The following is a 17,802-nucleotide window of genomic DNA, read 5'->3' as shown; positions in this document are numbered from 1 at the left end:
ATATGTACACACACACAAACACACACATAAATATACAGACGCACAGAAAAAAAACAACAACACAAAAACATCCACACACAAATACAGACACACCAATAAATATATATACACACAAAAATACACATGAATCTACAGGGGAAAAAAAACACAAATATGGACAAACACACACACATGTACAGAACAAACATACAAATATGCACAAATACACATATACACGCAAAAACACAGACACACAAACATACACTCACACACAAAAATACAGACACAAAAAAAGCACATAAATATGGACACACGGACACACACACAAATACATATACATAAATACACAATTGGACAAACACACAAATGTACACGTATACAAATAAACAAACAAAAACACAACTATACACACACGGACACACAAAAATAAACACACACACGCAAATACAGCAACACCAATAAATATATAAACACATACACGCAAATACAGACACAAACAAAAACAGATATACACACACACAAACGCACAAAAAATACACACACACACACACACACACACACACACACACACACACACATATATATATATATATAAAAAAAACAAATATACACAAACAAAAACACAACTATACACACACGCAAATACAGACACATGTATAAATATATAAACACACATACAGGCAAATACAGACACAAACAAAAACAAAAATATATACACACACACGTATATATTTATTTATAAATATATTTATATATGAATATATACGCACACACACACAAATAAATACACAGACAGACACACACACACACACACTAATATACAGATGCACAGAAAAAAAAATATTAACAAATACATACAAACACACAAACACAAATAGACGTACATAACAGACACACACAATCACACAAATACATAAGCAGACACACAAACACAAACACATTTGAAGTGGATGAATAAACTCCCAGATCAACTGTGCAAGCACTCAAACAAGCACTCTTCTCCACATGAGCACTCGTTGCTTATTTGTGCAAGTAATGAAGATGAGCATCAGAAACAGGAAGAGGCGTCCGTCTCTTCTACAATCAACCTTTTATTTATTGTTTTTTCCTTTACAAAACTCACTGTCATCTAGAAATAGTTACAGTATACAAGAGGAAAAACAAGAGGAGAGACGTCTGCTCGCCAACAACAGAAGTGATAATAATAATACCGCATTAATAATAATAAAGATGATGATGATGATGATGATATGATAAAGCTTTAAACCAAATGAGTTCTCTTCACTTCTATAGCAAACCATCATTAACACTGATTCCCCAGATCATCCTCAAATACAGGAGACTGATATACTGGATATGATCATACCACGGTAAAATACAACAAAAAAAAATAGGGGGGAGGAGGTTACATAACAGTTTTATTCCAATTTCCTTCATCCGCTTTTACCTTCATGTTAGCGTTTCTTCATGACAAACTCTCATGGATGTTTTCTAGTTAGTGTCTAAGGCACTTTAAGAAACACGTCATTAAATGCTAACAGGTTAGTACACTTTCCATTCATCTATTGTTCAAATCATCCCTAAACTCAAGTCTTTAAGGAAGTAGCTGTGAATGAACGTGTTCCAGTTGACGAATCCAATCTAGACGTTAGTGTCTCAAACGTCTTCCTCCATACACTTCCTCTAGTGGCCGTGATTCACATGTAGTGTATCAAATAGAGCAGCTGGATTTGGGATGTACCATCATTGTGTCACATATAGGGGGGGAAACCTAAATAGATTATATATATATAGGTAAAGGCTTGTAATGCTTGACGTGCATCCAGAAAACGTCATATTGGTTTCCAGTTGCATGGCTTCTCAAATGATGTGCAGTTAAAAGCGATTCGCAGTTACGTCAAATTTCGTAAAACATCTCCCAAACAGGAGGCCTCGAGTGAAGCCAAGCCCAAATTACGAAGCCCGGTGACGAGATGTAGTGGTTTCACATTTATTTCGAGCCATAGGACTTGATTTAGTTGCTTTTAAAGCGAACGAGCAGCACATGCATCTCAACCGAGCCCGAAATTCTGAACTGTACAACTAAGATGCGATCCGTCACGTTGGCTTAGCTAGCTAAACTAGATTGGAGTGACCGTTTTGACCGAATGAGCGGAGCAAATGCACTTCTATAGTGTCGTGGAAGGCTACAGGAAAACACTAATGGGTCTTGAAGCATCTTGAATTGGGAATAAGGCAGAGTTGATGGAGATGTAGCTTCTGACTGAGTGTGTGTGTGTGTTTGTGTACCACGGAGAGCTGCAGGAGCAGAATGAGGTGTTGATGAAGGGTGTGTTATGTTATTCTGCTGGAGGAGGCTGGTTCTCGTTCAGATCGCTGGCTTTGCTGTCTGCGTCGTCGTCAGAGAAGTCTCCCTCCATCTGCAGTTGCCTGCGTCCTGAACGACTGGAGGAGAAGCTCACTGGACCGCCACGTCTGCAGGACACACACATCATAGACTTACACGTCATGATTTTGCCAAGTGTGATATTACTTCCAAACCCAACCATAACTGTAAATTATTCCCAAAATCAGAGGGGAATAATAAATGGAGAACAATCATAAACCTAACCTTAAACAGTAAACATATTCTTTCATTCTGATTGGCTGACCGGAGTGTTGTTCCAGGATCAACACAGATGTTAGTTTAGGAACTTGTCTTACTTGGTGAAATCAGGTTGGTGGACTTACTATATTCAGGTTTCTGAAGCCTGGTTTATACTCGACGCGTCCGCTTGTTTGCTTGAGTGCGCGCGGCGAATGTGACGTCATAGCGGAGTTTGCGGAGGTTCTCTTTGGGTGCATGCGACATGATTTCGGCTGGCGGTGCGTCGGGCATTTTTTGAGACTCGAGCGAACAGTGCGCGCTACACTTTGAAGAGATTTTGTCTGAAACAGTACGACTGTACACACATCTAATGACCCGTGATCAGAGAGATAACCTAATGATCAATAATTCTTGGCTAGAAATAGCAACAGCCGTGGGAAAGGAGAACGTTTTTGTTAAAACGGTTTGGAAAAACCTGAAGAATAAATTTATTAAAACAAAAAGAGGCCATGGCAAAAGTGGAGACCCGGTACACAATCACAGAATATGTTTTTCCACCATTTATAGGTTTTATACTGATGTATTTTGTTTAATTTTGAATTTAAAACAGTTTAATAGTTACAAAACTAATGAAGTCACAGAAGTATTTCTTTGACAACTGGGAAGGAATATTTAAACCTATCGGTTTACAATATACTGATGCCCTGTTTCTCTGGGCTTTATTGGTGATAATGATCTGTAATGTTGGACCATCATTGCCTTTTAAGCATAAGAGGACAGAAACTAGCCAGACAATAATGTGTGAATTGTGGAGCGGGCTAAATCTAAAAAAAAATCTATATTTTTTTAGTAAGTGTGCTTTTTTTGTGATAATAAAACATATATTTGTAGAGTAACTCATGTTCTGTTGTCATTAATTACAAATTAACAAAAATTTTTTCACTGGTAACACTGATTTATATATTTGTGGAGGGGCTAAATCTGAAAGAAGAATCTTTTTCTAAAAAAATCTTTTTTTTTTTTTGCTTCTATTCTTGCCATAATAAAATATATTTGTAAAGCAACTCGTGTTCTCTTGTGATTAATATTATAATAAACTTTAAATGGTAAATCTAGTCAAGATAAGAACAAAAGCAAGTGATTTGATAAAAAAAATCTTGAATTTTGATAAAAAAATATTGAAATCTTGAATTGTTATAATAAAATACTTATAATCATTAAAATAATGTATAAAAACAATACAAAATCAGTAGTTTAAAAATACTGAACTATATTATGATATGACGTAGTTCCGGAAACTTTCTACTTCTCCGTTTATCCGTCTGACTTTACGGTGGGTTTCTTTTGACCACCTCCTGTATTTTTAAAGAATATCACAATGGCGAACGTGGCGAGTATAAAAGCCCCGGCCGTTTCACAAGGTGCACGCGCAGTCAGCAGAGGTGCGCGATGTGGCGCAAGTATAATTCCAGCTTTACACTTTCAATGTTCAAGCAATTTATAAATGTGACACATGACATATTTACACACATATGCACACCTCATCATGTATCAGATGTTATTTTCTTTTATAGTATTCAAAGGAAACTGCCAAGCACAACATTGAACTGCTGCCATCTACCCTTTTAAATGACATTTACTCATACCTTGAATGTGTCTGTTAATAAAATGTGCATCAAAACTGCCCAAATCATAAATCCAATGCATTATAAATCACATTGTACGGATCACAACTCACGGTTCGGAACACAAGTGAGGAACGCATGAATAAATTTTTTTACAGGTAAATTAACGCTAAATTTGTAACATTTAAACGGCAAGTTTTTATATATTTAGAATAAAGAAATTTAAAAAGATTCTTATTTTTAAAATAAATTTTTATTATCCTCCATCATTAAAATCTTTTTTATGGATCTATTAAAACTTGTTTTAAATTTAAAAACTGAAGTCTATATGCACATAACAAACTGGCCAGCTCATTCAACTTCAGAATTTGACCATTTGAATAATTCACACATAATATTCAAATGTAATAATAATCCAACAGAAGGGTCCTCTTGGTCTTAAAGCCTTCTTTGATTGGTTATTTTCTTAATTTATGATAGCATAGAAGTCAAACATGGGATAAGTGAGTTCATATAGGGGACCAATTCTGGACCTGTCAATGAAGGGTGGGTCTTTCAAACCCACAAGCCATCATTGTTATAGAGACACTCGAATACAATCGCATGTGCTGCGTATGCAACATCTATGAGTTATGTAAAACAATTAATTGCAAACTGAAATGAACATCACTTGATTATATGGTTTGGAATTGGATGCTTTATGAGATTATTTATATTTTTGGCAATTATTTTGCGGTTAATTAAGAATTTTGCAGGATTACAAAAAATGTTGTTTTTTTGTTGATTTTGTGTTGGATTCAGAGATCGTGGAAAAGTAAAAAACTTGCGGGTCTGATATTAGATTAAAAGTAAGTAGTTACTTGAGTAAGTTTTCATTGGATACTTTTTTACTCTTACTCAAGTAACTTTTAAGATTGTTACTTGAAGTCACCTATTACCCTTAATCCTGATTTTCCCACTACAATACAGAATAATGGCCTTTTGACTTGGAGTGTCAGAATTAGGTCACCTATTCGATGACGGCCAAATAAAATCATTTGAGCAGTTAAGACAGGAATTTAATCTTCCCAGTAAAGATTTTTATAAATTCCTGCAAATTCGACACTTTTTAGAGTTCCAGTTAAAAGAAGGTAACATACAATTTTTTTTACTGAAATAGAAAAACAGCTTTTTTCTTTATGTATGATTAAAAAAAAGATCTCTGAATTATATACATTGCTGTGTAATACTGGCCCTTTAATCTTTGATTCTTTAAGGGCAATATGGGAAAAGGATCTGAGGTCTAGTTTTAGTGATGAGGAGGATCTGCCTGCTCAAATATCAATCCCGAAAGTACTTCAATTCGGTTCATGAGCAAAATTATAAATGTATTCACAGGATTTATCAAACTCCAGTTCGCTTCCATAGAATATTTCCCAATTGTTCCCAGCTATGTTTCAAATGCAAGTTAGACATTGGCACAGTTATGCATGTATTTTGGGACTGTGACAAAATTAAAATGTACTGGAAAGAGATTCCCAAAATGATTCAAAAAATAACTGGAGAGACTTTTGCTTCGTCTCCAAAGGTATACCTTCTGAATTGTACATCGGAACTGTGTCTTGATCATGACAAATAATGTATATCGAATTATTATATATATTTGGCCAAAAAATGTATTGTTATTGTGGTCAACTGCGCAGACACCTTCAGTCAATATGTGGCTGAGTCAGGCAATCAGACTCCTACCACTGGAAAAACTGACTTACGATCTACATCAAAGATCTGAGGTGTTCTGGCGCATTTGGTCCTCTTTCTGGATTTTCCTTGAAAATACTCAATAACCATGTCTTTCTAAATTTGTTTTATAATCTTCTTTTATCTTTGTCTTTGCTTTTTGCATCTGTATGCATTTGTCAGAATGTAACAATAACTGCTGTACATATTGTTACGAGATACCAGTACCACTGTCCTGTTTAAAAAAAAAAAAAAAAAAAAAAAAAAAAAAAAGATTGTTACTGGTACTTGAGTAAAAACGTCCTCAAGTTCTTGTACTTTTACCTGAGTGTACATTTTAGTTACTCTACCCACCTCTGTACATAGATTTATAAATGGCCATTTATAAAGTACATCAGTCTATGAGTGTGTGTGTGTGTACCTGAGTCTGTTCTTGAGTGTGTTGACCTCTCGGCTCAGCCCCTCGCTGGCTTCAGTGGCGTCATCCAGCTCTCTCTGCAGTTTCCTGCGGGAGGCGTTTGCTCGCGTCGCCTCCTCCTCAGCCTCCTCCAGCTGCCTCTTCAGCTGCTTCATGCGCGAGTTGGCCTTTTCCATCTAAACATACACAACACTGGTGTCAGAGGTGTTTCGTTTGCTTTGACTGGCAGTGTGCGAGAAGCTTCATCTCACCTGTTCTTTATACTGGTCTGCATGGCGCCGCTCGTCCTCCACCTGCATGAACACCTCCTTCAGCTTCTTCTCTGTGCGACGCACAATCTTATTAGCTGCAGCTCTTTCCCTGTGATCAGACAAGCATTCAGCTTCAGCAAAACACTGATAAAAAATGTCCTTACTCAAGTAACCTGTTGTATTAGAGAAAACAATAACTCAATCGGTTCATTTCTGAGTAGTGATTGTGAAAACGTTTGCGTACTTTGCTTCCTGTTCGAGCTGCTCCTCTAGCTGGAGGATCTTTGCCTCCAGGGCGGCGATAGAGGCCTTGAACTTTGATTTGACGGATCCCTCGAGTTCCTGCAGCTTGGATTTTAAGTCCTTGTTCTGGCGCTCGAGCTGCTGACGTGCGTTCTCACTCTTCTGTGCAGCGCTGCGCTCTCCTGCCAGCTCTGTGTTCAGGGTGTCCACCTGAACATTCACACACAGCAGCTCTCACTAAACATCTAAACACTTACAAAGATCAGAACTACAGAGCAATTCCAACGCTTTGGATGAGACATTCGGAGTAAAAACTTAAAATATAAATTCACAGAGAAAGCATATGTTAACATTGTATTGATACATCTGTTTATGATTGAAAACACATATATCCTGAACTAATAAATAATAATGAATGTTAACAAAAAGTGCAAGCTAAAAAGTAATAGAGGCTGCCATATCTGCCACTAGATCTATTGTCATTCATCACTCACCCACATGAAAGTATACCAAAGTAATTTACAGTAAATACTAAAGTATTTTTTAACCAAACCCACTGACACCTCCAGTAAAACACAGTCAGCTAATATGTGACTAGAGTTGATATTAATCTATGGGATATATACAGTTTAAGTCAGAATTATTCGCCCCCCTTTGAATTATTTTCTCATTTTTAAACATTTCCCAAATTATGTTTAACAGAGCAAGGAAATTTTCACAGTATGTCGGATAATATTTTTTCTTCTGGAGAAAGTCTTATTTGTTTTATTTCGGTTTGAATAAAAGCCGTTAATTTTTTAAAAATCCTTTTTGGGACAAAATTATTAGCCCCTTTAAGCAATTTCTTTTTTCGATAGTCTACAAAACAAACCATCGTTATACAATAACTTGCCTAATTACCCTAACCTGTCTAGTTCATCTTATTAACCTAGTTAAGCCTTTAAATGTCACTTTAAGCTGTATAGAAGTGTCTTGAAAAATATCAAGTAAAATATTATGTACTGTCATCATGGCAAATATAAAATAAATCAGTTATTAGAAACAGGTTTTTAAAACTATTATGCTTAGAAATGTGCTGAAAAAATCTTCCCTCAATTAAACAGAAATTGGAGAAAAAAATAAACCGGGGTGCTAATAATTCAAGGGGGCTAATAATTCTGACATCAACTGTGTATATATATATATATATATATATATATATATATATATTACATCACCAAAAATGATTGAGCTCATGCCTATGTGTTGTGCAATGAGTCGATATAGTGATTATAGTGACAGGCCTACATGGGCTTGCTCTCTGCACCAACTACAGAAAGCTCACAAGGGTGCAGAGTTTTGCAAATACATTGCTCATAATGACAGCAGGGTTCTGAGCACTGCACACCTGCATAGTGGTCTTGCGGAAGCGGTCGTTCAGGAGCTCCATATTGCTCTGTTCCTCCTCCAGCTCTTCCTCCAGCTGAGCGATACGAGCCTCCAGTCTCCTCTTCTCATCCAACAGGGCTGCCCTGAACAAAAACAAGCACAAATGCTTGTTCATGTCATTGTTCAATAATCTGACTTTATTACAGATGAAAACTGCACAATACCTAAACCAGGCTTTCTGCAGGTTTCACCAAGTCAAATGTAAGACTTTAAGAGCTTTTTAAGACCATAAAGATGACATTTTAAACTTATACCCGGCTAAACACAAAGGATTTGCTTTAATGGCCCAGCAAAAATAAATAATATCCTGGCCACATATTTTAAATAATGTGTCAAAGCAAGCAGATCTTAGTTGTATGCATACATTTTTTTCAACAAAACTTTCATAAAATCTTTTAAAACTAAATGCATGCACAACAGACTGTTACTGTGTTAGTTATAAATAGTTTTATTGAGATGTTGAATTGATTGGCTAGCTTTACATAAACAATGGAAAATTAAGACTTGCTTAAAACGATTTAAGACCTCCAAGACAATATTTCAGTGAGTTTAAGACATGTTTTTGAAAAACTACGACAATAATCATTAGACTTTATTGACAACGTTTAAAATAAGAAAATGTGATGATTTCTGAAGAGATCCTGTCAGATTGTATCTCCTCTGTGGATGGGAGGTTAGACGTAAAAAAAATTATTTAGAACTTACTGATCAAGCCATACGGATACAAGTTAGTAAACATTTACTGTATATTTAATAAAACATTCAAACAATGTTGACATCTATAAGAGCAGACAGGATACTTTTGTTTTGGGGTTTTCACCTTTAATGACCGGACAGTGGAGATTTACAGACAGTAAAGTAAGGTGAGCAGAGAGAGGGGAAGGATCCGCAAAGGAATCGAACTCGGGTTGCCACGAGAACCTGGGTACTATAAGTCGATGCACTAACCACTAGGCTATTGGTGCCAACCAGACAGGATAAATTTATTAGAGCATGAAAATAAATGGGTTTGATTTGGTTTTTAATGCACACAGAGACAGAAAAAAAACATCCTTGGCATGTTGTCACACGCAGGATATTTACAAAATATTTATGTAAGAAATTAATCCAAAACTAAAACATCATTCATATACTCGATAAAAATATATTAAATCTAGCTGATTCAGCAGGTTTGCGCATGTAGAACTGCAGAAATAATGGTGATGCCTTGGTTACTGCAGTAAAACAAAGCAGCTTGATATTCACAGATTTAATTCAGGCAAACTTTAGCATATAACCATACGTTGCATAATCAAAAATGCTCTCAGATTTAATACCTTGCAAAATAGCTTAAGACTTTAATACGTTTTAAGGGGCTTTAATTTCTCTACATTGATTTATCAACTTTTAATACTTTTTAGGACCCCGCGGACACCCTGTAATAACTCTCTTTGGTAAATAACTGTTTTAAGTTGTCTTAAAGATAAAGATGTTCTCTCTCACAACAGCTGAATGTTAATATGTATGCAAACCTGTATTTCAAAGGTCTATTATTATATTCAAACATTATTTATATATATATATTTTATTCAGAAGCATAAGTTTGGAAATTAGAAAGGAATATTTTATGCATTCCTTAGACTGCAGTTGACTACATTTAAACATTCCATTACATAATCTATGAATTCTGATGGTATTTAATCAACATTTGCATAATAAAAATCTAATTGTACTTTGCAAGAGATACTAAAATAACTTTCAAAACTCACAATGCATCAAATTTCACACCATTTCCAGCAAGTTTTAAACTATGCAATTGATCTATGCAAGTCAACTGACAGAAAACAATTGTTTGCCATCATAAGCTTGAAGCTTCCCCTCAGAAATAGTGTTTAAAACAGCCTGGGAAGATCACCAGGGCTCTTACACAATAAAGCATGCAAACCTATTGTAGGAACTTCTATTCACCATTAGTGTTAATGTTTATGGTGGATGCACACAAACTAGGGGACCTTTTGTTTTGGAGTGTTGGAGTGTTCAAATCGTCATTCACTCAAATCAGGATACACACGAATGGCGTGCACAGACGTAAATGAACTGTGCTGATGACGGAAATAACAACGGTAAGCTGGAGCAAACAACAGAAACAACATTGAAGAACACTTTCAGCTTAATGTGGACCAGTGTGCATTTCTGTGTGGAGTTTGTTCACCCGTGTTGGTGTGGGTTTCCTCCGGGTGCTCCGGTTTCCCCCACAGTCCAATGACATGTGGTACAGGTGAATTGGGTCAGCAAAAATTGGCTGTAGTGTATGAGTGTGTGAATGTGAGAGTGTGTGGGTGTTTCCCAGTACTGGGTTGCAGCTGGAAGGGCATTCACTGTGTAAAACATATGCTGGAATAGTTGGTGGTTCATTCCGCTGTGGTGACCTCTGATATGTATCAAATGTATGAATGAATGACTTTTTTAATATTCTGTTAAGGGTCTACAAATTAAAAATACCCATTCTTGACTATTTCTGGCACATTTTAGTGTTTATTAATGTGCATTGTCCCTGTAAACAAATAAACTAAACTAAACATGCACTGCAAGAAGTTTACAGAGCAAAGACTTACTTTCCAGAGGCGCTGTTGGAGATCTCATCAGCAAGTTCATCTCTTTCCTGCTCAGCGTGGCGTCTGGCTCTCTCTGAAGATGCCAGATCCTAAAAACACAGAAACAGAACCATGAATTTGCAAGACAAACTAATCTCAATTAACACCATCAGTTCTCTTCAGAAGTGTCAGTTTACCTCTTGCAACTGCAGAATCTCAGCCTCAAGACTCTTGAGCTTCTTCTCGTTCTCTTTAGACTGAGTGAAGATCTCGTCTCGTGAAGTGCGTGCCTCCTCCAGCTCCCTCTGGTAGTCCTTCATCTGAGCCTGGTTGAAAAGAGAGATGTTGTCGTCTATACGTCTCGCATTTTGGACCAAGACTAATGCAGCGGTGACAAGCTTTTAAGGTTACGTCCACACAGCAACGATCATGTTTTGTTGTCTTTTACGGATTCTGTAAAATGTTCGCATGCATACATGTATCACTTCAAGAAATCTCAGTGTTCAGCTGTAAACGGAAAAACTGGGTTAAAAACGGTACAACACATACAGCAGGGAAAATAAGCATTGAACATGTGTTTTTTTCCTGGGAATAATATTTCTGAAGGAGCTGTTGACATGGAATTAAACCAGATTTTGGTAAAAACCCAAACAATACAAACATCAAAATAAAACTAAACAAAAAAAAAAAATCTGTGAGATTAAATCTGTGTAATAACAAAGAAATGACACGAGAAGAAAGTATTGAACTACTGAAACACATTTATTAACTTATGGAGAATAAAGTCACATGAATTGCTCAGCTGTGAGCTTTTCAGAGACTTCATTAGAGTGTAAAAATCTTGATGGTTCTGTGGGTCTTGTCTATTGAATCTAAGATTTATTTTGTATTTCATATTGGGTTCAAGTCAGGTGATTGGCTTGGCCATTCCACAGCTTGATTTTCTTTCTCTGAAAGCATTCGACAGTTTCCCTGGCTGTGTTTTGGATCATTGTCTTGCTGAAATGTCCACCTTGGTTACATCTTAATCATCCTGATAATGTAGATGTTGTACTGAAGCAGCGAATATTCATTTACAATGAGGAAGGGCAGAGGGATGTTGAAGAACTACTAAGAGATTTCAGCTGCTGTCTGGGCTTTCACTGCCTTTCTGCAACTCCCTTTCTTCATGTGTTCAATACTTTCTTCTGGCGTCATTTCTTTTTATTACATGTAACTTCATTTGTAAACTAATTAGATTTTTTTTCTTTGCATATATGGATTTCTTTGGTTATTACTAACATTCAGGTAAAATTTAAAGTCAACAGCACCTTTAGAAATATGTTTTTTGAGAAAAATGATGACATGTTCAATACCTATTTTCCCCACTGCAAGCCACCTCTATATGTGGTGCTGTAAACAAACACAGACACACAAATCAAAGAAGAATGCAGCAAGCAAGTCCTTCTTCAGTGCACCGAGTACAGACACGAATGATGCTGAATGCGTGTAACTTAATGTGGAATGCCTCATAGTTAATACAGCATTACCAGGTTTTGCTGTAATTGTATTAATACATTTAACACAGCTCTGTAAACTGACTTTATTGTTGTTGCCACTAGTTACATGCAGCGTTCTTGCTTCTTCTGGTTACTTGATGCTGTGATGTCACCGTTTACAAAAAGTGGCACTTTGTCTATCCACATGGCTACGCTTGGAATGGCATTTTGAGATTTTTCTACTTTGTTACTCGTTATACAAAAAGTGTTGTGTGGATGAAAGTACAAAAGGTATGGGATGAAAACCGGTTTCAAGGTTTACCACAGTTTGTAAAAATCAAGGTTTTAAAAACTGCAAAAATTTTCTATTTTATCGTACCATTCCTATGGTATATGCAAATTTTTCATTTTGTTTTTTTACGTGTTTTTTACGACCATTTTATTTAGTTTTTTAGGGCAACAGCATCTCCAGCAGAAAAGGATCGTCCATATTCAAAGAAAAGAAAAATATCCAAAAGATGCCTTTTTAAGTTGTAAATAAACCTTTTTAAACTAATAAAAACAGTCAAAGTCAATTATTTATTTTAATGTTTACTGTACTAAAATATTTTAAATGTTTATTCAATTAAAAGACATTTAAAAAGAACACATTTTAGAGCCGTTATCACAATATCGTGATATTTTAATCCAAACTATCATACCGTCAGAATCCAAATGTTAAACTTTTGCAGACTGAACCAAATCCATTGCAGTGTGGTTGTCTAAAATCCTTTTTTGTGTCATTACTTTCACGGTCATTACAGCGTCATCACATTTCTAAACTGCAACATTCAGGAAAAGATTTTACCTGGAGTTTTCGTAGTTGTTTGATGGCTTCATCGCGGGCCTTGTTTGCAGCCTCAATCTGAGCTTCCACATCTTTCAGGTCCATCTCCAGCTTCTTCTTTGCAGCAACAGCAAGAGCTCTCTGCTTCCTCTCATCTTCCAGCTCTGCTTCCATCTCACGCACCTAAAGACAAGAGGACTCATGGATCAAAAAAACTGAACCAGATCACAGAAACACACAGGTTTATCTTGTAGGAAAACTCTTGAAGGCTGTCACACATTTATTGTTGTTTCTCAAAGGAAACAGAAACACAAGAATATTAATGTTCAATTACAATTTATAAATGTGAGCCAGAACTAAAAAAACAGACATAAGCGTCCCTTTTTATAAGTGAGATTTTGTTAGGATAGGACAATATTTGGCAATTTAGAATCTTAGGATTACAAAAGAATATAATAAAATCATCTTTAAATCGTGTACAAACCAAGTTCATAGCAATGTTGATTACTCATCAAAAATAAAGTTTTGATATAATTACAGAATTAAACATGATTTTAATAGCCTAATGAGTTTTAGCATAAAATATCATGTCCATTCTTAAAAATATACCCTCGGAACATCAGATAGTTTTCAATTCAAGTAAAAATTTCAATTCAAATTATAGATCAAATCTTCAACTCTAAAAAGCCATCCAACAACTAAAAACTTCATCTGTTTAACAATTTTAGAAAGCCAAATGAAAGAATAATGTTTAACATTAAAAAATAAAAGTTCATAGGAACTGACGCCAGTAACTATTAAATAAATAAATGAAATAAAATCCTTCTGAATTATTATTTTCAATCACAGTTTTTTAATTGGTAAACTGTACATGTCACAGACCTGTTTAACCAGCGCCCTCTTCTTCTCCTCGTTCTGCTCATCTCTGGCCTGCAGGTCTCGGTCAAACTGGGCCTTCATGGCCTGCATGTTGACCTCCAGACGCAGCTTGGCATCTTCAGTGGCCTGCAGCTCGTCCTCCAGCTCCTCCAGCTGAGTGCGCATCTCCTCCACCTGCTGCTCCAGAGTCCGCTTAGATTTCTCCAGCTCGTGGACCTGCACGTTTTACAACGGAAATGAATACACAGTGATGATCACAATGTGACGAACAGTTGCCACTCTTTCTTAACAATAAATGACAATGACTTTTTTTGGTCTGTTTTAATCCCTTATTTCCAAGATTTCCATTTTTCAAGAATAGGAATTTCACATCTGGAATGCGTTTCCCAAACAACGACGTAACTCATGGCTAAACTATCATAGTATGATGCATAGTTTGAGAAAAGAGCGATGTAGTGATGAGTGTTTCCCAAACCCGTAGTTTCTACTGCAGATCCATCGTTTAAACCACGTTAGTTATAACGAAAAATGCCCATATTTATGTTCAAAACAGGGTGGTAACAACTTCTTTAGAGAAGAACCCCATAATTTCTTTGTACAAATAATATTGTTTTACACACACACGCATTTAAAAAAAATCCAATATTAGTTTTGGTAAAAACATGCACTTGCTTTCCATATTTATTTAAATACGTGTAAATGGCACATATAGGGCCGGTGTTTCCTTTACAAATATTACTGAGAACGTTACATTTTCTATTCTAAAACTTAAAATCACTTACAAACTCTAACACGTATTCTAATATAATCATATATAAATCATATAAATAAATAAATAATGAGGCAATTTTTTAATAAATGAAATTGAATATGTATTATTTATTAGGGAAAAAAAACAAATCCTACTTTAATGATAACATCAATGATGATGATGATTTTTATAATTAAGTATGATATTGTTTACTTATTTTTTTTTTCAAGCCTACTTTTACAATTAGACACATGCAAACCACTGCAGAAATGGTCTAACCTACAGGCCCATGACATATACAGACAGATACTTAATAAATAACCTACTATAAATGAAAAGCATTAACGTATGCTGTGTTTTTTGTTTTCACAAGCTTTAGAGATGTAACATAAATTCAGATTTTTTAATAATAGGTTACCAATAGCTTTGTCATGAGCCACGTTTGTGTTCAAAATGACATCAATGTTCAAAAAAAAAAAAAAAAAAAGTGCACTGCAAAGAGAGCGCAATTGTAAACATGAAGATCGATAAAACATAGGGAGGATAACTGGGAATAGAACACAGCCAGGAACTATGTTTCTAACAACAGCCCCAGAGGTGTAGTTGCAAGCATACAAGTTTGCAACGCAGTTAGCGAATGTTCGTTGGAACGATGGATTTGAGAAATGCCAAATCAACCAACTATGTTTGTAACGACGGAACTTGCGACCTTAGTTGACTAACGATGGTTTTCGGAAACGCATCCCTGGTCAAGTTTACCACTTTATTACACTTGCATAGGATTTAAAACGATTGATTGGCTGTACTTTCTGTCCAAATTAGTTCTAGTAAGCTAAAGATATGCTAAACTCGTTTCGTCATTAAAAAAAAGTCAGGATTTAGTATTAAACAAAATTAATTATAGTCTCCAATCTTTCATGCTGTAATACTAACAATGCAAATGTTCTGACAGGCTTATTTTTGCATCTTGCTACATATTCTGGTGGCAGTGATGACAGGCAAATTACTTGACACCTGAAACTTGCTTTATCACACTCGTTTAACACATGCCGAAGGGTGTGAGCACATTATGAGCTCTCAAAACACAATCTGCAGTTTACAAAACACCAAAAACGATTCAAACGCTAATAATGACTTCAACCATCACCATACATGGAGTAAACAGAACCTACTTAATTACACTCATAATCAATCACTCATAAATAGTCTGGACAAGTACATAGATTAACGATACAGGAGTGACAGCTGCGTTTAAAGAAACGGGATTGAAACCGTAAAACCCACAAATTGTCCAATTGTGTGTACTTGACTCTTGGGAAACGCGATGATTAACACTGTGGCAATTAAACTCATCTCATCTATTTGACATCTGCACTTTCTGCAATATAAAAGTGATTACCCTAGGATTGTTTTGGTCAATTTTTACATCTAAATCACCTTTGCCACAAGTTTTTTTTTGTTTATATGTTTGAAATCCTGTCCACTTATTATGAGGTGACAAGATAAAGCATTAGGGTTTATGTTTATTATGTCTTTGCTCATATTTCTCTAGCAAAGTTTTTCTAGCAATATCTGGCAAGACTATTGAGTAAAGACTATTGAGTCACCAATGAAATAAATCACTGGGAGCGAATGTTTAGTTGCATTGTCAATTTTCCCCTTGCATCTGCTGAACATGTTTTGTGTATGGTCTGTGCACCCTAAAACTATGCACATATGGTTTAGTGAACGTGGCCACAGTGACTTACGTTTTTGCCTACGTCATCCTTGGAGCTGATCAGATCCTCCATCTCAGCTCTGAGCTGCTTGTTGAGTCTCTCGAATTCCTCTTTAGCCTCCAGAGCTTCATCCAGGGCTCGGGCCATAGACAGAGCTTTGGTGTCCTTCTCTCGAGCCTCGGCCTCGGCACGGTCCCGCTCCTCAGCGTAACGCGCAGAGATGGTCTTCTCCTCCGCCAGCATCTGTCACACACATTTACACATGCACTTATTATTGTCAGCAGTTTTAAAGGCTCCAATGGAAAAAATAAACTGTATATCTAAACTATATACAAATAAAAACTTCACACGAGATAGTCCACCAACAAATAAAGTTCTGCCATTAGTTGATCACCCTCATGCCACTTAATTTACTTATAAACACATGATTTTTTTTGTTGATCACCTTAGCAGATTGCTTTAATGAAACGTGAGATTTCGGTCCATTCACTAAAAGAACATAAATATGCATTGAACACATTACGCTTTTGTTAGGAGCTGTTGACATGAAATTGAACCAGATTTTGGTAAAAACCCAAACAATTGACCACATTTTTTAGAACTGCTCGATCGTGCAGATTCGCACTCTATAACATCAGAAAGATCCGACCCTTCTTATCTGAACATGCAGCTCAACTCCTTGTTCAAGCTCTTGTTCTCACCAGACTGGATTACTGCAACTCTCTACTAGCGGGGCTTCCAGCTAACTCTATCAAGCCTCTTCAGCTGTTTCAGAACGCAGCAGCACGAGTGGTCTTTAATGAACCTAAAAGAGCACATGTCACTCCGCTGCTCATCCGTTTGCACTGGCTGCCAGTTGTTGCTCGCATCAAATTCAAAGCTCTGATGTTTGCTTACAAAGCGATTTCTGGCTGCGCCCCTTCTTATCTGCTCTCACTTCTGCATATTTATGTGCCCTCCAGAAACTTGCGTTCTGAACGTCGCCTTGTGGTTCCATCCCAAAGAGGAAAGAAAATCACTTTCCCGAACTCTCACATTCAATCTGCCCAGTTGGTGGAATGAACTCCCTAACTGCATCAGAATGGCAAAGTCACTCGCTGTCTTCAAGAAACGACTAAAAACTCCACTATTTATTCTCCACTTAACTTCCTAATCTGCAATTGCCTCTCTGGATATACCACTAATTAAAAAAAAAATATATATATATATATATATTACTAATGCTTTCCTTCTTAAGCCTGATTTATACTTCTGCGTCAGGTGACCGGCGTAACCCACGGCGCAGGCAACGCGCGTGGCTGTGCATTTATACTTCTGCGCGCTGTCTCTG

General features: G+C 36.4%; 1 protein-coding gene across 12 annotated transcripts in view; it reads right to left on the bottom strand.

Annotated features, from left to right (window-relative positions):
* myh10 (myosin, heavy chain 10, non-muscle) overlaps positions 1-17,802 on the bottom strand; it is a 121,150-nt gene that overhangs the window by 14,942 nt on the left and 88,406 nt on the right. For 6 of the 12 annotated variants that reach the window (XR_015493171.1, XR_015493174.1, XR_015493169.1 and 3 more), the window contains 10 exons: positions 16,503-16,715; positions 14,007-14,219; positions 13,146-13,307; positions 11,018-11,146; positions 10,842-10,930; positions 8,207-8,330; positions 6,821-7,029; positions 6,577-6,685; positions 6,329-6,501; positions 2,269-2,454 (listed from right to left, as the gene is read on the bottom strand). Coding sequence is in view for 6 of the 12 variants with exons in the window: in XM_087256506.1 (XP_087112632.1) it covers positions 2,319-2,454; positions 6,329-6,501; positions 6,577-6,685; positions 6,821-7,029; positions 8,207-8,330; positions 10,842-10,930; positions 11,018-11,146; positions 13,146-13,307; positions 14,007-14,219; positions 16,503-16,715 (1,557 nt within the window). In the remaining 6 variants the exon portion in view is untranslated. Of the gene's footprint in view, positions 1-1,050; positions 2,455-6,328; positions 6,502-6,576; positions 6,686-6,820; positions 7,030-8,206; positions 8,331-10,841; positions 10,931-11,017; positions 11,147-13,145; positions 13,308-14,006; positions 14,220-16,502; positions 16,716-17,802 lie in introns of those variants that run through there. The other 6 variants (XM_087256506.1, XM_087256509.1, XM_087256507.1 and 3 more) reach the window with 1 other exon arrangement.

Source organism: Danio rerio, chromosome 6, assembly GCF_052040795.2.
Source record: "Danio rerio strain M-AB ecotype USA chromosome 6, GRCz13ab, whole genome shotgun sequence".
NCBI lineage: Eukaryota > Metazoa > Chordata > Actinopteri > Cypriniformes > Danionidae > Danio > Danio rerio.
This window is presented reverse-complemented; position numbering and strand designations above follow the sequence as displayed.